The 27,848-nt window shown below is 51.3% G+C and overlaps 1 protein-coding gene across 2 annotated transcripts; it reads left to right on the top strand.

Moving 5' to 3' along the window:
• The first annotated feature begins 629 nt into the window (after positions 1–629).
• On the top strand, positions 630–27,848 carry CIB2 (calcium and integrin binding family member 2). Of its 2 annotated transcripts, XM_054450847.2 has the most exons (6): positions 1,007–1,288; positions 8,645–8,679; positions 21,221–21,332; positions 23,119–23,266; positions 26,565–26,760; positions 27,162–27,848. In XM_054450847.2, exons 1-6 carry the CDS (start codon positions 1,238–1,240, stop codon positions 27,181–27,183), a joined length of 564 nt encoding a protein of 187 aa, XP_054306822.1. In that variant the 5' UTR covers positions 1,007–1,237; the 3' UTR covers positions 27,184–27,848. The 2 variants fall into 2 exon arrangements, with proteins under 2 accessions (XP_054306821.1, XP_054306822.1); XM_054450846.2 differs by lacking the exon at positions 21,221–21,332 and having other exon boundaries at positions 630–1,288; positions 22,992–23,266.

The following is a 27,848-nucleotide window of genomic DNA, read 5'->3' as shown; positions in this document are numbered from 1 at the left end:
TTAGCTGGGCATGGTGGTGCACGCCTGTGGTCCCAGCTACTCGGGAGGCTGAGGTGGGAGAATCACCTGAACCAAGGAGGCGGAGGTTGCAGTGAGCTGAGATCGCACCACTGGACTCCAGCCTGGGCGACAGAGTGAGACTCCATCTCAAAAAAAAAAAAAGCATTTAGAATTTGCCAGTTCTCAGGGTCTTCATTTCCTTATGAGGGCTTCCACGCCATGTAAAATTTGTATTAAATCTGTTTTTCTCCCCTTAATCTGTCTTATGCCAAATTAATTCTCAAGCCCAGCCAAAGACCCTAGGAGGGCAGAGGTAAAGTCCTGCCTCCCTTACAATGGCATCTGCTTAAAAGCGCCAAAAAATGTCTTGGCCTTTGTCACACTTCTGTGGACACAGTCAAGTCCTTTAAATCCTCTCAAGTCTCACGTTTGTAACCAAGGGTTCAGAGAAAGCCAAGTAAATCCTGTCCTGCTCCCTAAGGAACACAGAAGGTCTGAGATTCCCTGCCTAGGCCGCGGCCAAAGGCCAGATGGGCTTCCCGAGGCCTGGCCGCGAGGGCCTCAGATGTCAGCTTGACTGACCCCCTCCTTCTCCCCAGAGGGACAGGGCCCGGGTAAGGGCTTGACCAAGGTCGCGACGCGAGACGCTGGCGGAGCCCGACCCCAGCTAGATCCACGCACTCACAGTCCTCGCTGCCGCCCCAGCCCCAAGGTCAAGGGGCGCCACTCGCCCCACTGCCCGCCTCGACAGGGTTTTTTCCCAGGCCCCGCACCCTCACCCCGTGCGACCTGGACTCCTACAGCGGGACCCGGGCGCAAGGCTCTTCCTGCCGCGGGGCGGAGTCGCCGCCGCTCCGGGTCTTTGTCCCCGCCTCCGAGACCCCCGCGCGCCCCCAGCACTTCCGGCCGCGGGAGCCCAGGGTTTCTGCCGGGAAGCTTCTCCCGCGGCCAGGTCGCCTCCTGCCGGGACCCCGGCGCGCTGCAGCCGCGGAGCCGAGTGCCCGCCCCTCTTCCCGCCGGGGGCGGAGTCGCTGACGCTCCGGGTCCCTGTCCCCGCCTCCGAGACCCCCGCGCGCCTCCTCCAGGCGAGCTGCCGGGCGGGAAGGGTCCGGCTGCCGTGGGCCGCTGCCAGCCGCGGGGCTGCCGAGGGCCGCGGGCACGGGGCGCTGGCTCCGGGTCTGGCGGCCGCTGATGGGAGGCGGAGCCCGGGCGGGCGAGCGGCGGCGCGGCGGCCACCATGGGGAACAAGCAGACCATCTTCACCGAAGAGCAGCTAGACAACTACCAGGTGAGCTCGGCGCGCCCGGCCCCCAACGTAGGCCCCGCCGCCCCTCTCTTTTCTCGGTCGCTGGCCGAGGCCTCCCGAGAGCCAGCTCTCCCAGGTTCAAACCCTGCCTCTGCCTTCAGCTCGCCGCGTGACCTTGGGCCGGTGACTTCCCGTCGCCGTGCCTCAGTTTCCCCACCGGTGGAATAAGAGCTCTTTCCAGTTGGAAGAGCCTCTCAGGCGCGCCTCTCTCCAGCTACTCTCGCCCTAGGCAGGACCTGAACCCCTCTCCAGCCACCGGTTCCAGCGCCCACCTGGTGCGGAGAGGGAGTCAGTAAACTAGGCTGGACGGAGGACCGCCCTCCCCGCTCCCTGCCCCCCAGCCCCAGGAAGGAGCCCAGGAGAGCGAGTCTCTGTAAAGCAGAAATGAGAGCTGGGGTCCTGTCTGGTCTAGGAGTGGGGTGCATCAGTCCCCACATGCGGTCTTCCGTTGGGACTGTCTTGTTTATCTGCTGGGGTTCGCTCCTTCTGACCCCAGCATGGAGATAACTGGAGCAAGAACGCAAGCCCGGTACCAGCCTTCCAGGGCCACCTCTCCCAGCTCCCTTAGGCCCTCAGCAGCCACCTCCTTAGACCTTTCTAGGTTTTCCTGCCTCCAGAGCCAGCTTTCCAGATCTGGAATCCCAATACCGTCCCACCCAGGTAAAAACTTCGCTGTGGTTGCAGGATGAAGCCCAACCGCTTGGCTTACCCAGAGCCCTGGCCAATTGCTCAGCTTATCTCTGCAGTCTCAGTCTCCCCAGGTCCCTTCCCTGCCCTCTGCATGACAGCTGCCTTAAAACCATTTGCAGTTGCTCCAGCTCACCAGGCTCATTCCTCCCTCCCTCTCTCCTTCTGCCCATGCCATTTCCTGGGCCTGGTTGCCTCTCCCCCCTCCAGAGGATCTCTTTCACCCTTCAAGTCCCATATCTGATGCCTCTCCCCTGACTCCCCAGGCGGAGGGGCAGGATTGTGTTGTGGCCTGTGTAACTGGGCAGGAGGAACACCAACAGGGTCTCCATAGGCACTTGTTGCCTTCATCAGTGCTTACTTTGGCTGTGAAGGAAAGCAGGCGTGAAGTGTGGGTCCTCTGATGTGGGTGAAGGTAAAACAAAGGCCCCTTCTCCTCATAGAAGCCCTAGTTGTCAGTAATGGATTTCTCAGCTCCCCAGGTGAAGCCCTGGGAAGGAAGAGGGGAGACACATTTATGGAGCACCCACTGTGTACCAGGTACAGTAATTGATGCCCTCTATGCATCAACTCACTTGATCATCACAGTGAGGTGGATTATTAGCCCATTTTACAGACGTGTAAACAGGCTGAGGAGCCATTCAGGGCTCACACAGGATTTCGAATCTTGACTCCTAGGTTCACTTCTTTAGTTGGGAGTGGGCTGGGCTGGGCCATGTGTGCTGTTTGTCCCCAAGGCACTCAGTCTCAGACACTCAGAGACAGACTCTCACCTCCAGTGTGTGGCCCTTGTGATAGAGGCAGGTGGTGGAGTGTGTTCTAGGGAAGGGCACTAGTGGGCAGTGGGAGGCCAGCAGGGAAGGGGGACAAAGTCCAGAAACAATACAGCACTTGAGCAGGCCTTGGGAAGATAGGTGGGGCCCAGAGGAGGCATTCCAGGTGGAGGGGACAGCGTGGATAAAGGCTTGGGAGTAGGCAGGGGCAAGCAGGCAAGCCATGCTCAGAAGTGAGGAGTAGCTTCATGGGGGTAGGGAGCCCGGGTTCCCACTCCAACCAGCCTGGCATTGGGTTACTCATAGGAGCCAGTCCCAGTGTTAGGTTCTGATCCTTTGCCAGAGCCTAGCTAGACCCTGCCAGGCGGGGTGGGAGAAATGAGAGCTGTGAAACCTGAGAGCCCCACATCTCCTTCCCTCTGGCTCTCCAGCCAGCCACGTGCCAGCCAGGGCTGAGTGGAGGTGAGCCTGAGTTACAGCACCCTCTCCCCTAAGTGACCCCTAGGGTTTCTTGGGACCTCCCAGCCTGGTAGTCTAACCTTTCCCAGGCAGGGTACACCCTCTTGGTTCCTGGTGCCGGTGATTCCCAACGTTTAAGCTTCTGTCCAGACCACTCCTCTGCATTGTACGGCCATCCCCCAGACCCCTCAAACTCCAAAACAGGGGTCACAGCCTCCCCAACACCCACTGCTGCTCCTCCAGCCATTCCAACTCTCTGCTCTCCCTCAGCCCATGTCTTCAGTTAAGAACAAGGCCTGTGACTCAGCCTCTTTTGTGGGTCACCTGGAGGTCCCCTCCTCCATCCCCACAGCCAGGGCCCTGGGCTAGGCCTGCTCAGTCTCCTGCAAACTGGAGGTCTGACTGCTCCCTCCCGTGCCCCTCCTGCCCATCCCCCTCCAGCCACCCGCCCTCTTAGTTCTCTCACTCTTTCTTCATCTCTTTCTCTTTCTTTCTTTCTTTTTTTTTTTTTTTGAGACAGAGTCTCGCTCGCTCTGTCACCCAGGCTGGAGTGCAGTGGTGCGATCTCGGCTCACTGCAACCTCCGCATCCTGGCTCCGCCTCCCAGGTTCAAGCAATTTTCCCTGCCTCAGCCTCCCAAGTAGCTGGGATTACAGGCACCCACCACCATGCCCATCTAATTTTTGTATTTTTAGTAGAGACAGAGTTTTGCCATGTTGGCCAGGCTGGTCTCAAACTCCTGACCTCAGGTGATCCACCTGCCTTGGCCTCCCACAGTGTTGGGATTACAGGCGTGAGCCACCGCGCCCGGCCTCCAGCCTCATTTCTTACTCCCTTTCCCTTTGCACCCCAAGTTTTAGGCACACTGAAGGGCTTCTAGCCAAGCCCTCCCTCACCTCTGGCCCTTGTTCTCCTGCTGCTCTCCCTGCTCCTTTGCTAACCTAGTCTGGCCCATCTTTCTGTCCAGGCCAGGAGTCACCTCTTTGGAACGGGCTCCCTGACTCCCTCCCCACCAATCCATTCAGCTGGGAGTACTCAGGGAGCCTGACACATACACATCCCCAGTCCCTCGTGTGGCCACAGAATGGTTTATACTGGGCACCTCACTGTTTACACTCCATCTTCCTTTTTGTATGGCCCCTGTCCAGGCACAAAAGAGATGTTTGGAGGATGTTGTCAAATGAATGAACAAATATTTGTTAAGGCATGGCTCCAGGAGAGGAAAGAACTCTAGACAAGGATTCTGAAGCCCTAGATTCAAGTCAGCTGGATAGTTGATGCTGTGGGCCTTAGCAAGCCACTGTTCCCTTCTGGGCCTAAGTGTCTCCACCTCTAAAATGGGAACTACTAACCCAGCTGTGCTCGTGTCACAGGGTTCTTGTGGGGATCAACTAAGATCACTGGAGACTGACCTTGAGCCGTGTGATGGTCACCTGGGCAGTGCTGAGGCCTGAGCTGGCAGAGCTGGATGGAGAGCCATTTCCATTAGAGCTGGGAGGGCCCATGGCTTGGCTCCTGACCGCTGGCACAGGCAGACCAGGCATGTAGGAGATGCGAGGCAGGCGGGTTACCTGGAACAAGTCACCCTTGAGTTGAGCTTTGGAGAAAGGGAAGGGTTTGGACAACCTGGAGAAAGAGGAGAGGGCACTCCAGTTGGGGAATAGGGTGAATATAGGCTCAGAGGCAGAACTCAAGCCTTAACTGGGAAAACATCTGGGCTTCTACTGTAAAAGCCCAGCCTGTCCTGTTTTCTGCTGCCAATGTTCTGAGGGCCCATCACTTCTGGGTTAGGCCCCCTCTCTCCTTCCCTCCCTTCCACTCCTCATGACCCAGACCTGAGCTGAGACCTTTGCCAGAAGACCTGTCCCTGTGTCCCTATGTACTGTCAGGAACCAAGCAATGATGGGGCACTTGCTCTCCAAAAGTATAAGAAAGGGTTCCTTCAGACATGGGGCTGTAGCTCCCAGGGCAGCTGAGGGTGTAGTGGTGGGCAGGGTGTTTGGTGACTCCAGAGAACAGAAACACAGCAGATCTACTGACTCTGGGGAGATGCCTTTGGGACCTTGGGTGGTGGATGGAGCTGTTGCACTGTTTCCTATCAGCTGGGGCTTATAGACTTCCTGTACCTTATCTCATTTGCTCTTAGAGGCACTATTTCCACTTTACAGATGCAGAAACTGAGGCTCAGAAAGGAGAATGACTTGCCTAAGGGTCTGAAGCTAGACTAGAATTTGACTCTGACTACCAAACCTTTTCCCCTGCCACACTTCTAGGCCACCCTGAGCCCTGAGAAGCTTTTAAGAACACCTGCCATATTCACTACCTGTGCACTGCCTCCTTGGGATGAGTCCCAGGGAAACAAGTGAACAGAAGAAAAAGTGAAACATCAGTTGATGAGCAGGTTCATGGCAGCTTTGTCAGTGATGTTAAAACCAAGAAATAGGTGTTACTAAATGTTCAGAAAGATTAAGACTAGGCAGGGACTCTGCAGCCACTGAAATAACGTAACTGCTGTGGAAGGCATAGATGGAAAAGTCTGGTCACTCATCCCACAAGCCTGTATTAAGCACCTGCTGTGTATAATTATAGGAATACACAGCAGACGCAGGACATGGAGTGGTTGGTGTACAGTGGTCATGGCTCTGTTTGTAGTCATAGGCAGTGGCCAAGAAGTACAGAGGATCTTTTCTTGCCTCTGCTTCCTTGCCTGTGGGAGCCCCAAGCTCTACTCCCATTAAAAAGAAAAAAAGAAGGCCAGGTGTGGTGGCTCATGCCTATAATCCCAGCACTTTGAGAAGCCTAGGTGGGTGGATCACCTGAGATCAGGAGTTCGAGACCAGACTGACCAATATGGTGAAACCCCATCTCTACTAAGAATACAAAAATTAGCCAGGTGTGGTGGCGCATGCCTATAATCCCAGCTACTTGGAAGGCTGAGACAGGAGAATCACTTGAACCCAGGAGGCGGAGGTTGCAGTGAGCTGAGATCATGCCACTGCACTCCAGCCTGGGTGACAAAGCGAGACTCTATCTCAAAAAAAAAAAAGGCCTGGGGGGAAGGGAAGCACAGAGGCATAAGTTCCATTCCCAGCCCTCCTGGGCTGTGTGTGCAACTTAGGGCAAGCTACTCAACTTTGCTGAGTCTCAAGTTGCCCATCTTTAAGATAGAGAGATAATCCCCATTGGCTAATGATAAGGATTAAGCAAAATTGGATATTTAGAGCCCCAGGTGCCAGGTGCATGGTACATCATGTACTGGCTGTGATGTGATTTTCAGCCTGGGTTGCACGTTGGGACCACCTGAGTGGCTTTGAAAACCACCAGTGCCTGGATCCGCCCTTGGAGATTTCTCTACAATTTGTCTGGGGTCTACTGAGGGATGGGGGACACAGATATCTTAAACAGCCCCCCAGGTGATTCTGCTCTAGAGCAGACGTCCTCACACTTCAACATGCATCAGCATCATTGGGAGGGTTTTTTTAAAGTGCAGATCCCTGGGCCCCACCCACAGTTTCTGATTCAAGAGATCTGGAGTGGAGCCTAAGAATCTGCATTTTCACCAAGTTCCCAGTGAGGCTGATGCTGCTGGCCCAGGAGCCACAGCTTGAGGACCATTGATGTAGGGACGTGTAAGTAATTGTGACAGGGAGCAGAGTTATAGGGGAAGTGTTTGCATCTTTTGTCAGTGGAACCCTTGAATCAGGACCTGGATAGTTCCTTTCCAACACATGGGATAGGAGAGAGGAGAGGGGAGGGGAAGGAGGACAGATCAGGCGGGAAGAGAGAAGGAGTTGGGACCTCTCCCCATTTCCAGTTCTGCTGACTGCCCTGGCCCTTCTCACTGGGCACCTTAGACCATGGAAGTGGCCCTGGGGTGGAGGGAAGTCCATGTTCTGTTCCATGTTTCTGGAGTTTGCTGATAAATCAGCCCACCCTGTCTCCAGCCTGTCTGTGCCTGAGGCCTGCTAAGTAGGGAGTTTTCTGTCTGTGCTGGGTGAGGAGCAGGGGCACTGCTTCCCCAGCCTGAGCCTTTCTGGGCTCCTACAGAGGAGCCATTGTCAAAAGCAAAGCTGAGACCCCCAGGAGAACCCCTTGTGTTTCTAAGAAGGCAGCATGGATCCTTAGTCTAACTCCCAGGGAGCAGCAGCTTAGAAGGACAGACTTGTTGGGCCAAATGGGGCCTGGAAATTCCCAACAACTCTCCTCTCTTCAGCAATCCTGAAGGCACCCAGTGGAAACCCCAGACGTTGTGTGCATCCTGCAGGCATTCTCTCTTTGGGCCTCTCAACACACAATCCAATTGCCCTGATGTCCAGCGGCTTCAGGTCTCATTCAGGGCAAGCCTGGCTGTTTGCAGGCCTGAGTTTCAGCCGTTCACTCCTTATCAGAGCTGGCTCTGGTCAGCTTATGGCCCCAGGAGGCCCTACGGGCTCTGGGCTCTGCAGACCTAGAAGGCCTTCTTCCTTCATGCCGTAACAGTGGACAAAGGTGGAGGAGCTAAACAGCAGGGGAGGTGCACAAAAGCCCTTCATGGTTGGGCATTTTACAAAGTGCTGGGTCCTTTTCACCTCCACACTTTTCACCAAGGCCTGGCATAGTGGCCATTGTCACTGACTCCCAGTGGTGGGTACTCACCTTGGCCAGGCCAAGCTGTGGATACAGGAAGGTCATCTAGACAAAGACAGGACCCCTCCAAGATGAGTTTGTCATCTAGATGGCCCTAGGAGCCAAGTGCTGCCTCCACCTGGAGTAATGCTCACCTGGGGGTCCCCAGCAGCCCCTACTCTCACCTCTACCCCAGATGCTACCTGGTTCCCCCCTGCCCACGTTTCTCCCTCCCGTATCTCCCTGGCCTCTTCACTCCCTTCTCTGGGTGACCTCATCCCTTTCTGGCTTCAGACACCAAGTACATACTGATGCTTCCCCAGTCTATGTGCCTGGAACTCTCAGTCTCTGAGCCTGGGACTGCACAACCCCCTTAGCACCATGCTCAGGGCTACAGTGAGGATGGCACCCCATGCGGCTACACAGGGTGGCCCTGTGGGTCCTCATTCAGAGTTGTCTCCCAGCCACCTCCCTGTCATCCCCCAGTGTATCCCACTGGCACTCAAATCAGCCACGCGTACCTGTGAGCGTTCATCTTCCTCCTAAAGCATGTGTACTCTAAAGCATGCTACAGCCCCCCACCATGCACTAAGCTCCTTAGGCCTAGCCCAGGATGGACAAAGGTTTTGGGAGGCATTTTCTATACCTACTAGAACCAGCTGTCCCCAGTGGGTGAGGGCAGGGTGGGGAGGGATAGTAGTGACTCTTCTGTCCCCAGTCTGGAGCTATCCCCTGTGAGCCCTGTGGCATCGAGGGCTCTGAGGAAGAAAGGGGCCTGGGAGCCGCACACTGACTGTGTGTTTTCCCTCAACAGGACTGCACCTTCTTCAATAAGAAGGACATCCTCAAGTAAGTGTGGCTTCTCGTTCACCCTGTTGGGACTGGGACTGGGGCTGGGGTGAGGCTGGGGCATCTCATATGGGCTGGCTGTGCTAGCTGGGGCCGAGGCAGAGCATCAGCATGTGTCAGGAGCCACATTCAGGTCCCCACTTGGCCACTGGGCTAGTATGGAGTTAGAGCTTCCCACTTCTCCCAGGTCCCAGATCCTCCTGCTGGGGAATGAACATCTACTTACTATGAGCTTTCGGGTGGGTAGTTTCAGGCACATTCTTATTTAATCCTCATCATGACCTTGTAACAAGAGAATCCATTTAACCCCATTTTACAGATGGAGCTTAGCAACTTGGCTAAAGTCACAGAGCCAGGGACTCAAGACCCAGCCTCTGACTCTAGGTCCCTTGCTATTTCACTGCATCCCGGGTCCTGGTATAGCAGGGAGCCCCTGTCTGTTTGACCAGGGGTCCCTAAGGCCCTTTGGCTCTAACTTTGATGTTCTTCCACTCCTAGGATGTCTAAAAGTTGAGGGCATGGCCACCACCCCTGAGCTATTCATCAGGGCTCTGCTTCTTCCCAGGACAGCCCTTCTCCTTGGTGTTGATGGGGGTGGGGGTGGACCTGGATGGGAAAGATGAAGGGGATTGGCAGCCTCAGAACCCCAGGACCAGTCGGTGAGCAGTAATCACTGAATACCAAGAAAACTGCCCCACGGGCCTCACTAGGCCCCTCTGCCTGGGCTATCAGGTGGCACTAAAAGCCAGCAAAGTCCCAGGATCACTTCCCCTGGAGATCGATGGTCAGGCTGGGACCAGAGCCCACTGCAGCTTCCCAAGAGAGCTGTGCTGCAGCTTGTCACTGCCCTAACCACTCTGCTCATTCAGGCAGTGCCTCTCGGCTTTCCTCTCTACCCAGGCTGCTATTCCAACCTGTCCCCTGCATGGGCAGGGGATACCCCAATTCCACCACCTTAGAGAGTCTGAGCAAGGGGCAAAGCCTCCAGGCCTGGCATCAGTAGACCTGGGCTCTACTCCCACTTCTCAGCTCTGTGGCCTTGGGCAACCATTTGACCTTCCCTGAGCCTCAGTTTTCTTCTGTATAATAGGGATAGTGAAACCTACCCTCATAGCATTGCCGAGAGGCAGCAACACTGGGGTATAGTGTTTGGTAAGTGGGGTTTGCCCTGTAGCTTGAGAGATGTCAGGGGTGAGGTCCCCATTTCGACAGGATGGCTCTCGGTATTGGAATAACAAAGCTGTCACCCCTGGCATTCTTGTGGCACCTTTTACCTTTCAGAGTTCTTGGCATAGAGCCTCATTTGAGCCTCACAGGGAGCTTCGGATTCCCTGCCTTTGTAGATGCCAAGCCCAAGCTGCCTGTCTTCTGAGGCCCATGGCCATTTTCATTCTGGCAACAAAAGCCCCTTGCCCTGGCCTTTGTACTGGCTATCTCCACTCCCTGGAGTGTCCTTTGCCTCTCCTGTGCCCACGGCATTGCTATGCATCCTTCCAGACCCAACTCCAGGATCATCTCCTTTATGAGCACCCCCAACAACCTGCCACCCTAGTGTTCCCCCAGCTGCTCTAACAGCCTGCTAGGGGCTCTTTGGGTTCCTGGAACCAGGTGCCCAGCTCCCCACCAGACTTGCGATCAGGCAGGACTAACAGGGAGCATGGCACCTGTTAGCCACCAGTGACCATGTGAAGAGTGTGTGGGTGAAAGACAGGTAGGATTGGCTGAAGGAGAACATTCCAGGCTGGGGAGCAGCAGAGGTGAGACACAGGCCAGCTTCTCCTGCTCCCACTCCCACCCCCATCCTCCCGTGGTCTCATTGACAGCAGCAAGATTGCCTGTGTGGGGAAGAGGAGAGAGGAGCTCGAAGGCCAGTCCGGGAATCCGATCCAATATGATGGGCCTTTGGTGGTTGTTTTAGTCCATTCTCATGCTGCTATAAAGAACTGCCTGAGACTGGGTAATTCATAAAGGAAAGAGGTTTAATTGATTCACGGTTCCACACGGCTGGGGAGGCCTCAGGAAACTTACAATCATGGCAGAAGGGGAGGCAAACACAGCCTTCCTCACATGGCAGCAGGAGAGAGACGTGCTGGGCAAAGGGGGAGAAGCCCCTTATAAAACCATCAGATCTCGTGAGAACTCACTATCATGAGAACAGCATGGGGGTAACTGCCCCCATGATTCAATTACCTCCCACCAGGTCCCTCCCATGACACGTGGGGATTATGGGAACTACAATTCAAGATGAGATTTGGGTAGGGACACAGCCAAACCATATCAGGGGTATCCCTGGCCCTTTGGAAAATGAGGGGCTCCAGGCAGGTGAGAGGACTTGGGGAGAGGCGTCCTGGCTCCCCACAGCCCTGGCCTGCACACCTCAGCACGCATCAGGACCCTAGGCTCTGTATTTCAACACCAGAGCAAAACCCAAGCCTGAGGCCCCGTCTGCAGCATGGGGATGACATTGCTTGCAGGAGCTGTTTTCTCACAGGCCCCTGTGTCCAGGAGGGCTGGGTGATGGTGTTATTAAACATGAAAAGAGCTACCTGGAGTTTGCTGCCCACCTGTCCACCCTCAGGGAAGGGTAGTTAAGACAAGACAGGATTCGGGATTGCCTGTCCCTAGAGGGAACAGGCGTGGCCATGATGGCTCAATTCCAGTTTCACCCCCTTTGCTTTTCTCCAGCCTTCTCTGTGGAGAGGCCAGCATGACTGACTGCCCCTCCAGGAGAGCCCTCTCCACTGTTCACATCTCAGGTCCGGGTGACACAACTGAGGCCTGGAGCCCAGAGAGGGCAAGGTCAGCTGCAGAGCCAGGCTATCCAGCCCCAGGCCATGCTCATCTTCCCTGCTCCCAAGGGCCTTTCAGGGCTGCTACTCCCCACCCCCACCGGGATGGTTTTCTTGGTAAGCTGCTCCCTGAGTACTGACCAGATGGCGAGGAGGAAACTTGAGCAGGAGGTTTTTCTTTGCAGGTTGGGGCCCAGCTCTGTGGCAGCTTTGGGGCAGTGATACCGAGTCACAGATAGCCCACCTCCAATTCTCCTTCCCTCTGCCCTGCCCCCACCCAGGTAGATCGATTGCTCCCCGGGACACAGCTCCTCCATTCCCACATTGAGCCTGAGTGGGCAGCCCACCCTATTCAGTCACCTTGCTTTTTATAGGTAAGAGCTTAGCACTTCGACTTCCCTTGTCCGCTAATTGGGCTGTGCTCTTTAATCAGCGGGACAGTAGTCTTTGTCCCCTTGGTACACAGAGAGGCCCACCCAGCCAGCACCCCAAGGTATTTGCCTACTTGTTGTTTTGTTGTTTATTTTCTCAACCTTTTAAAAACTTTGTGTAACCTATTTTAATTACTTACTACACATATACATAATGATTGTAGAAAAATTAGAAAATGAAGCCAGTCAAGAGAAGACAAAAAAAATTACCTGTAAGCCTATGACCCAGAAATAATGGCTGTTAACCTTTTGGTATATATTATGCCAGTGTTTTTCTTTTATATGTGTTTATCAAACAGTCAGATTGTGGTTGGGTACAGTGGCTTACACCTGTAATCCTAGCACTTTGAGAGGCCAAGGCAGGTGGATTATATGAACTCAGGGGTTCATGAACAGCCTGGCCAACATGGTGAGACCCCTGTTTCTAAAAAAAAAATACAAAAATTAGCCAGGTGTGGTGGTGTGTGCCTGTAGTCCCAGCTACTTGGGAGGCTGAGGTGGGAGAAGTGCTTGAGCCCAGGAGGTTGAGACCGCAGTGAGCTGAGATTGCACCACTGCACTCCAGCCTGGGCAAGAGATCGAGACCCTGTCTCAAAAAAAAAAAAAAAAAAAAAAAGTCAGATGGTATTGTTTTGTAGTATGCTTAAAATTGGCCAGGCGCAGTGGCTCACTCCTTTAATCTCAGCACTTTGGGAGGCTGAGGCGGGTGGATCATGAGGTCAGGAGTTCAAGACCAGCCTGGCCAACATGGTGAAACCCCAACTCTACTAAAAATACAAAAATTAGCTGGGCATGATGGTGTGCTCCTGTAGTCCCAGCTACTCAGGAGGCTGAAGCAGGAGAATTGCTTGAACTGGGACCCAGCTGGCGGAGGTTGCAGTGAGCTGAGATCATGCCACTGCACTCCAGCCTGGGCTACAAAGCGAGACTCCATCTCAAAAAAAAAAAAAAAGTATATATATACATATATATGTGTGTATATATGTGTGTATATATATACGTATATATATGCTTAAAATTGCTTTTCCTTAGGCAAATTGTAAAAGTAGATAAGAAAGCTAAAGAAAACAGTATGGTGGATCCTCAAAAACTTAAAAATAAAATCACCACATGATCCAGCAATTCTGCTTCTGGGTATATACCCAAAAGAATTGAAAGCAGAGTCTTGAGATATTTGTACACCCATAATCATAGCAGCATTATTCACAAAAGGTGGAAGCAATCCATCAGCAAATGAATAGATGAACAAAACACAGTATAGACAGACAATAAAACACTATTCAACCTTCAAAAGGAAGGAGAGTCTGACCCATGCTGCAACATGGATGGACCTTAAGGACATTATGCACAGTGAAATAAGCAGTCACAAAATGACATATACGATTCCACTTACATGAGGTACCTAGAGTAGTGAAATTTTTTTTTTTTTTTTTTTTTAAGACGGAGTCTCGCTCTGTCACCCAGGCTGGAGTGCAGTGGTGTGATTTCGGCTCACTGCAACCTCTGCCTCCCAGGTTCAAGCAATTCTTCTGCCTCAGCCTCCCGAGTAGCTGGGATTACAGGTGTGTACCACCACGCTCGGTTAATTTTTGTATTTTTAGTAGAAACGGGGTTCACCATGTTGGCCAAGCTGATCTCGAACTCCTGACCTCAAATGATCTACCTGTCTCTGCTTTCCAAAGTGCTAGGATTACAGGCGTGAGCCACTGCACCTGGCTGAGTAGTCAAATTCTTAGAAACAGAAAGTAGAATAGTGGTTGCCAGGGGCTGGGAGGAGGGGGAATGGGGACTTATTGTTTGATTAGTACAGAGTTTCAGTTTTGGAAGATGGAGAGAGTTCTGGAGGTGGATCAGTGGTGGTGATGGTTGCATAATAATGTGAACATACTTAATGCCACTGAACTGTACCCATCAAAATGGTTAAGATGGTGTACTTTATGGCATGTGCATTTTACTACAATTTAGAAAAACTAATAATTAAGATGGTAAATTTTATGTTATTTTATCACAATTTTTTTTTTTTTTTTTTTTTGAGACGGAGTCTGGCTCTGTCGCCCAGGCTGGAGTGCAATGGCGCGATCTCGGCTCACTGCAACCTCTGCTTCCTGGGTTCAAGCGATTCTCCTACCTCAGTCTCCTGAGTAGCTGGGATTATAGGCATGCGCCACCAGGCCGGGCTGTTTTTTGTATTTTAATAGAGATGGGTTTCACTGTGTTGGTCAGGCTGGTCTCAAACTCCTGACCTTGTGATCCGCCCACCTAGCCTCCCAAAGTGCTGGGATTACAGACGTGAGCCACTGTGCCCAGCCATTTATCACAATTTTTAAACTTAAAAAAAGATAAGAAAAAAGATCTTACTGTCCCCCTACTGCCCAAGATAGTCACTAATGTTTTAGTGACCAGCTTTCCTTTTAGTTTTTCTTTCTGTAGGTATATAAATGTATACAAGCTTTTTAAAAAATAATGGGGTTATACTGTACATTCTGCTTTTTTCATTTAACATCTTGCAAACAACTTTCAATATCATTAGCTATTCTGATATAATATTTTAAATGGCTGCATTTAATGGATATTTCTTAATTCACGTAGTTGAACATTTAGATTTCCAACTTTTCACAATTTTAATTTGCACTTCAGTGAATATTCTTGGGGTGCCATTCACATAACTGCACATGTCCTGATCAAAGATATGGATATTTTTAAGACTTTTGCTTTTTCCCCCCACTGCTGTTATATGCTTTTTGTCTTCTGACCCCAGATCTTTCATTGAATAACCCAAGAGTCTGAAGCTCAGCTGCCTGTCAGGGGGGCCAGCATGCACTGTAAATAAATGAAGCTGTCTAGTCGGGTGGGAACTCTTTAGAACGGACACCTGCAGAAATAGCTGCTCCTTAGCCCCAGCTAGTTGTTGCCTTGGGGGAATTCAGACCATCTTGATTAAGAAACCCAGGTTTATAGCGTAAGATCTTTCAATCTGTATATGTTGGCAACAAAATGCTAAATTTATTATTTTGACGTAATTTAATTATTTTAAAATGCTATATGGAAACTAGGCATGAATGTGGATTGCTGGTTTGTGACTTTCAGAGGAATTAATCTTTTCCCCACTGATTTCAAATGCTGTGTCATGGGCTCATTCTCATTTACATTGGGATCTACCAGTTCTACTAGTCTGCCTTGTAAATGCCAATGTCTGTTTCATACATTGTCCTTATTATAGCTTTAAACTGTTTTAATACCTGATAAGGACAAATGTTTCCCCAGTTTCTCTTTTTTTCAGGGTTCCCCTGCAACACTGCTACATTTATTCTTCTAAACAAACTTTTTTTTTTGCCAGTAACTTGAAGAAACACTTAACCAAACAAACTTTTGAATCGGGCTGGCTAGATCCCAAATAGATCATTTGCAGATTTTGATTAGGGTCATATTCATTTTATAGAAAAATGAACAGAGCATCCTCATCATTACAGCATTAAGTCTTTCTGATCAGGAATGCACAATAGTTGTCTAACTACCTAAAATATTTTTATATCTTTTGTTAAACTTTCATGGTTTTTTTTAATACTTCAAAATTAGTGCATTTTGTACCAATTTTATACTAAGTTGTGTTTGTTTTTTTGGTTCTTTTAAATTGTGAATTCAATTTTTTTAATTAAAAAAAATTATAGAAACAGTCTCACTGTGTTGCCCAGGCTGGAATCAAACTCATGGCCTCAAGCAATCCTTTCCCCTTGGCCTCCCAAAGCACTGGGATTACAGGCATGAGCCACTGCACTCAGCCAAATCCTACTTTTGAAAAGGCTAATGTTAATATATAATAGAAAAACTATTGTGTAGAAAGGCTTCTGAACTCTTTCTATTTCAAATAGTCTTTAAGCTAATTATTTTTGGTTTTCCAGTAAATGGTAACTTGCCTCCTCTCCAGTATTTAAATGTACTATTTTACTGTCTTAACTAATTACATTCCTCCCTCAGTATCTGTGGGGGATAGGTTCTAGGACCTCCCAAGGATACCAAAAACTGCAAATGCTTAAGTCCCTGATATAAAATGGTATAGTATTTGCATATAACCTTATCCACTTTGCACATCCTTCTGTATAAATTTTTTTTTTTTTTTAGGCAGGATCTCTGTCGCCCAGTCTGGAGTGCAGTGGTGCGATCATGGCTCACTGCAGCCTCAAAACTCCTAAGACTCAAGTGGTCCTCCCACCTCTGCCTCCCAAGTAGTTGAGACTGTAGGCACATGCCACCATGCCTGACTAATTTATATATATATTTTTTGTAGAGACAAGGGTGACATTGTTTTGCCCAGGCTGGTCTCAAAACTCCTAGGCTCAAGTGATTGGCTCGCCTCAGCCTCCCAAAGTGCTGAGATTGCAGGCGTAAGCCACCGTGCCCAGCCCCTCCTATATACTTTAAATAGGCACCTCCTGTATACTTTAAATCATTACTACATTACTTATAATACCTCATACAACGTAAATGCTGTGTAAAGAGTTGCTATACTGTATTATTTAAGGAATAATGACAAGAAAAAAATCTATACATGTTTAGTGTAGATGCAATTTTTTTTTCCCAAATATTTTCCGTCTTCAGTTGACTCATGGATGCAGAATTCATGGACCTGGACGGCAAATATTACATTGATTAGTGCTCCTGGGGAGAAATGTTATATAATAATGGTGATTATAGGCATCCCACATTGATGGGTATATCCCCAGTATATACAAAAATTAGCTGGGTGTGGTGGTGGGTGCCTGTAGTCCCAGCTACTCAGGAGGTTGAGGCAGGAGAATTGCTTGAACCCAGGAGGCTGCGGCTGCAGCTGCAGTGAGCCGAGATTGAGCCATTGCACTCCAGCCTGGGCGACAGTGTAAGACTCAAAAAAAAAAAAAAAAAAAAAAAAAAAAGAGATACCCTTTTGTTTCTGCTCCTAAGCAGAAACTCCTTTTGTTTCTGTTTTACTAAGAATTTTAAAGTTTTTTATTGACAAAATAACATATACTTTAAAATATTTTTGACCAGATGTGGTGGCTCATGCTTGTAATCTCAGCACTTTGAGAGGATGATGTGGTGGATCACTTGAGGTCAGGAGTTCAAGACCAGCCTGGCCAGCATGATGAAACCCCATCTCTACTAAAAATATAAAAAAATCAGCTGAGTGTGGTCGCATGACCCTGTAATTCCAGCTACTTGGGAGGCCGAGGCACGAGAAAATCACTTGAACCCGGGAAGCAGAGGTTGCAGTGAGCCAAGATTGCGCCACTGCACTCCAGCCTGTGCGAAAGAGCGAGACTCTGTCTCAAAAAAAAAAAAATAAAATAAAATAAATAAATAAATAAATGCTTCTAAAATTTCAAATAATTGAGAAGTAGGTGAAATAACAAGTAAAAGCCTCCTTCTTTTCACATTTCTCTACCCCCACCTCCCAGGGACTATCAGTGTAAACATGTAGTATATAACGTCTCAGATATTTTTCTGTATTCACATATACAGTCATAAACGCATCTATCAAATTGGTCAAAATGTTTTTTGCTTAATATGATTTGTAGCCACAGATTTCCAAATATTGAACTATCTTTGCATTCTGGAATAAATCCTACTTGGTCCTAACATATTATTATTGTAAAGTCTTGGATTTGATTTACCAGTATGTTATTTTTTTCTTTCTTTACTTATCTTTTTTTTTTTAGAGACAGGGTCTCACTCTGTTACCCAGGCTAGAGATCCTCCTACTTTAGCCTCCCGAGTGGCTAGGACTACTGATGCATATCACCACATCCACCTAATTTTTAATTTTTTTTTTTTTTTGTAGAGACATTGTCTCACTACATTGCTCAGGCTGGTCTCAAGCTCCTGGCCTCATGCAGTTCTCTCACTTTGGCCTCCCAAAGCACATTTAGATTACAGTGATGAGCCACTGTGCCTGGCCCCCAGTATGTTATTTTATAAGACTTTTTCATCTATATATGCAAGTGCCATTGGTCCATTCTGGATGCTACATATTAGGTTCTTGTATCAGGGTTCTTGTTAACTTTGTAAAATAAAGTGAGGGTTTTCACATTTCTTGCCTCATACTCGGGGGCAGTTCAAGTAGCCTAAGTATGGTTTCTGGTCCTGGATTTTATGGTAGGACTAATATATAACTCTTTTTGAACTCAGTGCCCTTTATTGGGAGAGAAGTGACAGAGGTGTGGTTCTTTGACAATGCTTAGAGTTTCTTTCACAGTGATTTGGGTTTTCAAATTCTCCTTGGATTTTTCTTTAAAGAAAAATTCCAATGTGATTTTAGTTACTGTTTTAGAACAGATCTGTGTCCCAGGATAGAAGCTGGCCTTCCCACCCCGGAGGATACCTCCTCAACCCTGCCAAGCACCCATAGCCTCTCTCCCTAGTCCACCCCTTCCAGGGAGCCTCTGACGTGGCAGGCAGCATGCTAAAAGCTGCCAGTTGAAGGCCAGTGGTTTTATGAACATCCAGGGGTGAGAACAGTAGAATAGCCCCTGCTTTACTGATAGAGAAACTTATCCTTCAATGGATTAACCCACTTACCCACACTGCTAATGAGAGGTGTAGGCAGGGCTCCAACCTCAGCCTGACTTCATGCTCCTGCTGCAGCCAGCCCACAAAACTTCAGAGGTGTAGGCCAACCCCCAGAAACACTCCAACATCACACCGCGACACATGGGGTGGGGTCAAGGTCGAGTGGGAAATGTAGCAGTTGGAAGCACAATGGATATGTCAAAGTACCAGATGCATGAATTATGAAAGAAGATGCCTTGTAATCCCAGCACTTTGGGAGGCCCAGGTGGGCGGATCATGAGGTCAGGAGATTGAGACCATCCTGGCTAACACGGTGAAACCCCATCTCTACTAAAAGTACAAAAAATGTGCCGGGCTTTGTGGCGGGCGCCTGTAGTCCCAGCTACTCGGGAGGCTGAGGCAGGAGAATGGCCTGAACCCGGGAGGCGGAGCTTGCAGTGAGCCGAGATCGCGCCACTGTACTCTAGCCTGGGCGACAGAGCAAGACTCCATCTCAAAAAAAAAAAAAAAAGAAAAAAGAAAGAAAGAAAGAAAGAAGATGCATGAATTTTGAAACAAGTGGTTGTTCCTTATTTGGGGACAGTGTAAAAAAAAAAGTAGTTTTCCTCTATGCAAGAAATAGGAGCAAAGAAAGTCCTTGAGTGCCCTCTTGTGGAGAGTCTCAGCTTGATCCCACCGCCCTGGCATTTGCTGAGCCTCCTCCCACCCAAAGTACAAGTTTAGGGGTTTTCCCCTCCTGCTCTGTCTCCAAGTCATGGCACATCCTTGTAATTTCAGACCCTTTTATAGGGATGTGTGACTGGCAAAGTGGTCATTTGGCATTTTACTGTTCATTTGCCCTGGACAGGCTCTGAACCAGCGGATGATGTGCTTACCAGGGCTTGACTTGCAGGGAGGAGCCAAGTGGTTGGAGTCCAGAGGTCCTGGGTTCAAGTCCTGTTCCCGCTGCTCATTGGCTGTGTAGGATGGGGCAGACACTTGATTCTTGAGCCTCAGTTTTCCCCACCTGAAAATGGGAGACTAATATCTACCTCTCAGGGTGATTTGGGGATTAAAATGACTAAAGCAAACCACAGAGAAGATTATTAGTTCAGGGCCTGGCACAGAGTAAGCACTTGCTAAACGATAGCTGGTGGTATTATCTGTTTGAGCTGGGTAAGTAGTCAGGTGCCTTGCTAAGGACAGTAGGCAGCAGGACCACAAGAATTGGTAGAACCCAAGGGAAGGTTGGGTGGCTGTGCTGAATGGCTTGATAAAGGTGGGCCTGGGGTGTGTCACAGGGTCAAGCCACTTAAAAGGAGACCTGGGCTGATCTGGCCTTGGGGGTGGCAGGGCCGGCCCAAGCCTGGGAGATACAGGATCATACCTAATCCATTCGCCAGCAGCCTAGGACATCACTTTAGGCAGGTTACCTACCTCAGCCCCCAGTCAATGCCCCTTACACTTGTCCCACCCATGGCATCACTTAATGGACACAATTTTTGTTTTTAGAGACAGGGTCTTGCTCTGTTGCCCAGGCTGGAATGCAGTGGGGCAATCATAGCTCACTGCAGCCTCCAACTCCTGGGCTCAAGCTCAAGTGATCCTCCAGCCTCAGCCTCCCAAGTGGCTAGGACTGAGCCACAATATCCAGCTAATTTTTTTTTCATTTTTGTAGAGACAGGGTCTTGCTGTGTTGCCTAGGCTGGTCTCAAACTCTGGGCCTCAAGTGGTCCTCCCACCTCAGCCTCCCAAAACACTGGGATTACAGGCATAGGCCACAACACGCGCTCACAATTTCATCAAATACAATTTTTACCTGTCTTGGGATGAGGAGCTATTCTCTGGGATGACAGGGACCTGGACAAGTGGACATAGGGCAAAGAAAGGCTGAATAATGGGCAGGGGGCATGGAGGAAGGGAGCTTCCAAGTGAGACAGTGCCAGGATGCCTTATACCTTTGAGGGTCCATGCAGCTTGTTGAGGTGGGCTTGCTTTCCTGGAGGCTGGGACAGGAGCTAGGGACCTGACCCATCAGTGAGGAGGGAGGGCCAGGCCCACCAGGGTAGCAGGCTGGGTCTCGATGGTCCCCAGTTAGAGTGGTTATGGGTGACCCATTCATAGGGGCTTCCTGAGGGTGTGAGGACTGCTGAGAGCTCTCCCAGAGAGACCCAACCCTCAGGGCTTAAGTTGGGGTGGTGGGGCCACGAAGTGGGCCCAGGCTTTGATGGACCCTCAGGAGTGTCAGGAGGAAGAGTGGCTAAGAGTTTCTGCTTGGATTTCCCATCTTGGGCTCAACCCATGGCACTTGATGCTCCCTAGTTATGTGGCCTTAGACAAATCACTCTTAACCTCTTCAGCCCTGTTTGCTGAGCAGTAAACTGGGGTCAGGATGCATCTGTCTGCACAGTGATATGGAGGAGGATTAAATTAGGTGATGTGTTAAGTGCTTAGCACAGTATCCTGAGCATAGAAAACCCTTATGAGAGCCCAAAGGAGAAAAAATTAAAAGATTTGGACGCAGGCCCAAGGAGTGATGGTGGTGGTGCTGATGGGGTGGGTGTGGTGGAAATAGGGAGGCCTGGACACAACCTGGTTATCAGCACAGAGGTCTGGGCAGAACTCACCTCCCTCCCAACTTCACACCCTGTGGGCAGAGCAGAGAGCCTCCCATTGGCCCCTCACCTGGTCCTGGCTGAGGATGGTCTGCAGAGGCAGAGGCCTAGGCAGGACAGCACCAGGCTGCTGGGGCTTAGGGATGGCACCCCCTCCAGCGCTTTTTCTCTGCTTTCCTCCAAGGCTGCATTCACGATTCTACGAGCTGGCCCCCAACCTCGTCCCAATGGACTACAGGAAGAGCCCCATCGTCCACGTGCCCATGAGCCTCATCATCCAGATGCCAGAGCTCCGGGTACGTGCAGGACCCCTTGCTGGCGAGCAGGGGATCTGTGCCTCTGGACCAGCAGCAGAGGCCCCCAGGTCTGGGCTGAACCCAGCTCCACCCTTTGTGTCTGCGTGGCTCTGAGCAGATCACAGAAACTCTCTGTGCCTCAGTTTCCTCATCTGCACTCTGAATAAATAAGCTATGTGAGCTCTGTAAGGGTGCTGTACATCAGTGGCCACCCCACTGCAGGCCATGGGCTCGTGCTCATCTGCTTGTCTCTTTGTTAAGTGGCCCCAAGCCTGCTGTACTCGGCAGACCTGTATCTGCTTTGTTAGATAATTTTTCTGTCTCCGCCTTGTCTGGCCGTGGCTTCTCACTGAGGTCAGCATGGTGGTCATCCATAGCATCATTTCTCAGACTTTAACATACCTGTTAAAATTTAATTTTAAACCCCCCGGGGATCTTGTCCAAATGCCAATTCAGGCTCAGTACATGTGGAGTAGAGTCAGGATTCTGCTTTTCGAGCAAGCTCCCAGGTGAGACTGATGCTGCTGGTCCTCAGACCATATATATTTGAATGTTTCATTTCATGAGTTCCTTATCCATGATATGTAAAGTGCATTCAGCATTAAGAAGGCATTTGGGGCACAACTCCCCAGTGCAGTGGGACTTCGTCAGTAGCCTCTAGCCAGGCCTGGGATGTGTGGCTTGAAGGTGGAGTCAGAGTGCTATATGGCATCCACTTGGGGCCTGCACTCTGGTTGTGACCTCAGTCCTGAGAGACAATGGGCTCCAGGCTCAGCCCTGGACCAGCACCCCATCTGGCCCAGCAAGGGGCTCAAGAGCAGGCTCAGAGGGTTGCTGGAGCAGGTGAGACACTCATGGGTAGGACCCAAATGGTCTGTCTCTGAGCCTCCTGCACTTGCCTGGGCTGGGCACGGAATGGGGCTAGCCAAGCACTAGCTTAGTTGGGATGGAAGGGCTGTAGGATGAGTGATTTGGGGATCTAGGAAGGCGTCCGTGTACAGCTCCCTGGGAGAGGCAGCATCCAAGGTGGTCTAGGGGAGAATTCACAGGAGCAGAGTGATGGCAGGCCTGGGCCTGAACTGGCTCTATGACTCTTGCTGCTTGACTGGTCCAGTTATCTGACCCCACATCCACCTCCCACGATCCTGGCCTGACACGGCCTGAGCTGAGGGCCACCAGTGCCCTGGGTCGTCATCTTCTTCTGCTGGGGACAGAGCCCTACACATCCAGGCAGAGCCTCTATGTGCTCTTCTGGGTAACAGGACGAATCTGTGCTTCTGCTTCAGATGAGGCAGTGCCTCCAGTGAGAACACACTGGCTGTGCTCAGCAATTTTTTTTTTTTTTTTTTTTTTTTTTTTTTTGAGACATGGTCTTGCTCTGTCGCCGAGGCTGGAGTGCAGTGGGATGATCATGGCTCACTGAAGCCTCAAACTCCGGGGCTCAAGTGATTCCTCTACCTCAGCCTCCCAAATAGCGGGACTACAGGCGTGCGCCACTGTCCCTGGCTGTGCCCATCTTAATGATGTGACATGACCCAATAGAATGCTTCCTGAGCTCTTACACGTGCTGGGCCTGGTACCAACACCTTACATACTTTAGCTCATTTAATCCCTTCACAACCCAATTAAGAAGGTGTTATTATTATTCCCTTTTTACAGATGGGGAAACCGAGGCTCAGAGGGATTCGGTCACTCATCCAGGGTCACACAGGCTGTCCACAGTCTGGCTCCGGGGCCCTCCTGCTTATCCTGCACCCACAGTGATTGCTGTGTGTGTTTTCTTCAGGAGAATCCCTTCAAAGAAAGGATCGTGGCGGCGTTTTCTGAGGATGGTGAGGGGAACCTCACCTTCAACGACTTTGTGGACATGTTTTCCGTGCTCTGCGAGTCGGCTCCCCGAGAGCTCAAGGCAAACTATGCCTTCAAGATCTATGGTAACCAGGGCTAGAGGAGGGGGCCGTGAATGTGAGGGGGGGAACATGCGGGGCCCTCAGGCTGTCTGGTTACTGCTGGCTCCTGCCCTGGGGACACCAAGAACAGTGAAGCTGATCTGTCCTCTGAAGAGTGCCTGTCCAGTGGGCTGGCCAAGGGAGACGATCAGTCCCTGAGAGACATCTGTGGGGGTCCTGAGAACGGAGGAGGGAGGGACTCGCCCACCCCAGGTCGGGTGGTTAGTGTGAGAGGGGTCCCAGGCATGACCTTTAAGCAGGGACTAGCAGAGGCTTGGACTGGAGAAGGGGGCGCTGGCAGACCTGACAGAGGACGCAGCCCATGCAGACACAGGGAAGCGCAGAGCTTGATAAGGAGATGGGAGGAACTTGGAAGGTGGTGGGACGGGGCGGTATGAGTCTGGAGAGAATTTGCGGCCAGGCTGTGAGAGCCAGCCACGGAGTTTGGACCTAGTGATCCAGACACCAGGGCCACTGCAAGGTTTCCAGTGAGGAAGGGCAGCTCTATTTTCTAGAAGGGTCACTCAGCAACTTTGAGGTGTAAAATGGAGGAGCCAGAGAGGCTGCCTAGGCCATGATGGTAAGGCCAGGCCTGCAGGGGGGCCTCCGGAGCCCCCCAACACTGCCTGAGGTAGGGCTGCCTGGGTTCACCCCGCCCAGCTCTGCCCTCGGGCTTGCTGTCTCACCAGCCACCAGAGGGCGGCGGGCACTCATGAGCCAAGGACTCATGCTTCTCCCGCAGCCACAGGGAGAAAACTTCATACCCACAAGCTCACCCCTTGTGCTGGCCTGACAGACCCATGGGGACTGGTGTCAAATCCTCAGATAGACCTCAGTTGAGATGGCTAAGGCCCAGGAAGGGGCTGGGACCCAACCTGGACCTGAAGAGTCAAGGTCAAAGCTCCTGTCCTCAGCACCTTTGATCAGACACTGGATCCCAAGACAGGAGGGCCTATCAGGGGCTGACATTTCACTTTCTTTTTTCTTTTCTTTTCTTTTCTTTTTTTTTTTTTTGAGACAGAGTCTCACTCTGTCGCCCAGGCTGGAGTGCAATGGTGTGATCTCGGCTCACTGCAACCTCCGCCTCTTGGGTTCAAGTGATTCTCTTGCCTCAGCCTCCCAAGTTCAAACGATTCTCCTGTCTCAGCCTCCTGAGTAGCTGAGATTACAGGTGCCCGCCACTACGCCCGGCTAATTTTTGTATTTTTAGTAGAGACAGGGTTTCACCGTGTTGGTCAAGCTGGTCTCGAACTCCCGACCTCAGGTGATCTGCTTGCCTTGGCCTCCCAAAGTGCTGTAATTACAGGCATGAGCCACCACGCCCAGACTGACATTTCACTTTCTAGTTATCATGTTCATTTCAGAGGACTTTGATTTCTGTCTGTGCACCCACATTTTGCTTGCATATCAGAAAGAAAATACCTGCCCGTCCACCCTCCACAAACTATGCCCACATGGCTCATGTAAAAAGCTTCTCAGATTCCACCCAACATCCGCCCAGTCTTGGACCCCATAGCATTGCTCCTGGGACGGGCTGCTGTCTGCCCAAGACAGGCGAGTGCAGATCGCATGGACCGGGTGGGCACAGGAACACATGGAAGAACTGTGGCTTCCTTGCTGCCCTAGGCTGGGGGTGGAGTTGGGAGAGGCAGCCAGGGCCCTCCTAGTCTGGCGCTGGGGAGGCCTGGGGCCTCATTTGCAACAAGGATCATCTCACTTCTGAGCCTCAGTTTATTCATGTTAAATGGCCACAGGAATCCAGCCAGCCAGCAAATCTTTCCAGAGATTTGCTATGTCCCATACCAAGGGCAGAGATGAATCCCCCCGACACATACCCTAGAGTTGTGCCCAGGCCTCTGCAGAGATAGACAGGGCAGAGTCACCCCAAGAGCTTGGGCTCTAGGGTCCAACAATGACTGGGATGTGACCTCAGGCAGGTACCTCTCCTTTTCACCTCCCTGTTTCTTTTTTTATTTTTGAGATGGAGTCTCGCTCTGTCGCCCAGGCTGGACTGCAGTGGTGCGATCTCGGCTCACTGCAAGCTCCACCTCCCGGGTTCACGCCATTCTCCTGCCTCAGCCTCCTGAGTAGCTGGGACTACAGGCGTCCACCACCACGCCTGGCTAATTTTTTTTTTTTTTTTTTGTATTTTTAGTAGAGACGGGGTTTCACCGTGTTAGCCAAGATGGTCTCGATCTCCTGGCCTCGTGATCCGCCCGCCTCAGCCTCGCAAAGTGCTGGAATTACAGGCGTGAACCACCGCGCCTGGCCACCTCTCTGTTTCTTCATGTGTATAGTGGAGATTCAATTGTGTCTGCCTCATAGTCTTATTTTGAAAATTAAATGAGAAAGAGCATGTAATGCTCATATGATGGGTCTTCGTCACTACCATTAATGTCAGAGTTTGCCAATGGGCAAGAGAAGCTCATTTGCGGGGCAGAGGACCCTTATCGCTAGAAAGCCCCGCCACTGGGAGGTGATGTGTGAGCCAAAATGTGAAGGATGACCAGGAGTTTGCTGGGAAGGGACCCCAGGCAGAAGAAACAGCACATGCGCAGAGCTGGTAGTTGGGCTCAAAATGTAAGAAGAGAGAATTCACTTTGATGCGGCCACGCATGGCTCAGTCCTCTGAACCATTTTGCTGTGCTTTGGGGCAGTGGTAGTGCCTTTTGCTGGGTAGAATCAAACCATGTTCCCTGCTCTGTGTGCACAAAGGCCAGGCACAGGCCCCTCTCTAAGGGCCTTTTGATTTTGAATCTCCTGACCCACCGTGTCTCCTGGCCACACACCACTGAGGCAACGGGGTGCAGTTTAGAAAACTCAGGTCTTAGAGTCACATAGGCCCCAGTCAGAATCCCCGCTCCATCTCCGAGTGGCTCTCCCACCTTCATTCAATCACATGGCCTTTTTGGGCCTTAGTTTCCTTAGCTCTAGAAGTCTAAAGGGAACACAGGGTCCACTGTGGGCTAAGGCCAGGAAGGGCTATCTGGCCTAAGCCTGAAGTTCTCAGGAAACCTCAGATTTGGACTTTTGACCTGCTTCAGGATGTGGTTTAGTCATTGTGGGGTTGTTGTGGCTGGTGGATGTGGGTGTTTAAGCGATGCCTGGTGGGTGAGCCCTCTTGGGGGCAGGGATCCAGTATCCCAAGAGTGTGCATGGAGATGCTCTGGGGACATCAGAAGCTGGTGGATGTAGTGGGACCAGCTAGGAGGAAGAGCTATAGTGTAGGGGTCCCTGGGTGCACGCAGCCCGGACTTGAATGTGTCCAACCCCTGCCCTACAGACTTCAACACTGACAACTTCATCTGCAAGGAGGACCTGGAGCTGACACTGGCCCGGCTCACTAAGTCAGAGCTGGATGAGGAGGAGGTGGTGCTTGTGTGCGACAAGGTCATTGAGGAGGCTGACTTGGACGGTGACGGCAAGCTGGGCTTTGCTGACTTCGAGGACATGATTGCCAAGGCCCCTGACTTCCTCAGGTGCTGCCACTACAGGGGCCGGGCTTGGGCAGGGCAGGGCAGGCCGGGATGTTGGGGCTGAGGCCTCTATCACACGCTATTTGTGAGCAGTGGTGTGCGGCCAGGAAGCAGGAGGTCACGTTCAAGGCACCCTTGCCCTAGATGTGTGACTGGCCCTTGTCCCCTGCAGGGGGAAGGTTGAAGACCTGGGGGCCCCTTCAGTGATAAGTGGGGGCAGAACTCCCTGGGCACCGCTGTTCCTCCACCTTCCCCCAGTATTGATTACTTGCATCCACTCTGCAGGGTTCCCTAATGAGGCACTGTCCAGCATGGGGCTGGGGCCTGCTGTGCTTTTCCCTGAGGAGCCTTTACCTGCCCGACCCAGGGCCTCTCACCCTCTCTTGCCCTTTCTCTCTTTCCAGCACTTTCCACATCCGGATCTGAGGACACTGCCGAGGCTGCAGGGGCCTAGAAGTCCACTGTCCTGCCCTACAGTCACATGGGTGTGGCCTCCAAGCTCCCCAGGAAAGCAGTGGCAGCCTCTGGGGTTTACACCACGAATATATCCTGTGGCCCTTTCAGCAAAAAAAAAAAACCTTAACCAGGAAGGGGGCCTGTGAGGGTTAGGACCCTTCCCACAGCCCCCCTGTGGTCCAGCCCCGGGACCCATGGCCTCTCTCCAGGCCCTCCGCACCCCGCCCCATACCCCAGTCCTTTCCTACTCCAGAAATGCTCCCCACCCCCTCAGAGGGAAAGGCAGATAACCCAACAGGAGGTGGTGGGGTCTGACGTGTCCAAGTGCTGGCAGACACCCTGGTCACCCAGGACAGAGTGGAAAAAAACAAAAGAGGTCAGGGTTTTAACGAGCTATGCAATCTTTTTCCAAAACCCAAGGTTGGGCTGCTCCCCACCCCTGCCTGTTCCCCTTCCTCCGGCCTCCTTCACAATGTGAAGCTGTGGGTGCCGTGGGCCCAAGGGCTCTTGCTGCTGTCTCTGCCTCTGGGTCATGAGTACCACCCTGCCTGCCCTCCCCAACACCGTGGAATCCTCACTGGTGTGTGCTGTCCACAGATTTGTGAACTCCTGGTATTAAAACACTTTTGCATCCC

This window comes from Pongo pygmaeus, chromosome 16, assembly GCF_028885625.2.
Source record: "Pongo pygmaeus isolate AG05252 chromosome 16, NHGRI_mPonPyg2-v2.0_pri, whole genome shotgun sequence".
NCBI classification, from domain to species: domain Eukaryota; kingdom Metazoa; phylum Chordata; class Mammalia; order Primates; family Hominidae; genus Pongo; species Pongo pygmaeus.
This window is presented reverse-complemented; position numbering and strand designations above follow the sequence as displayed.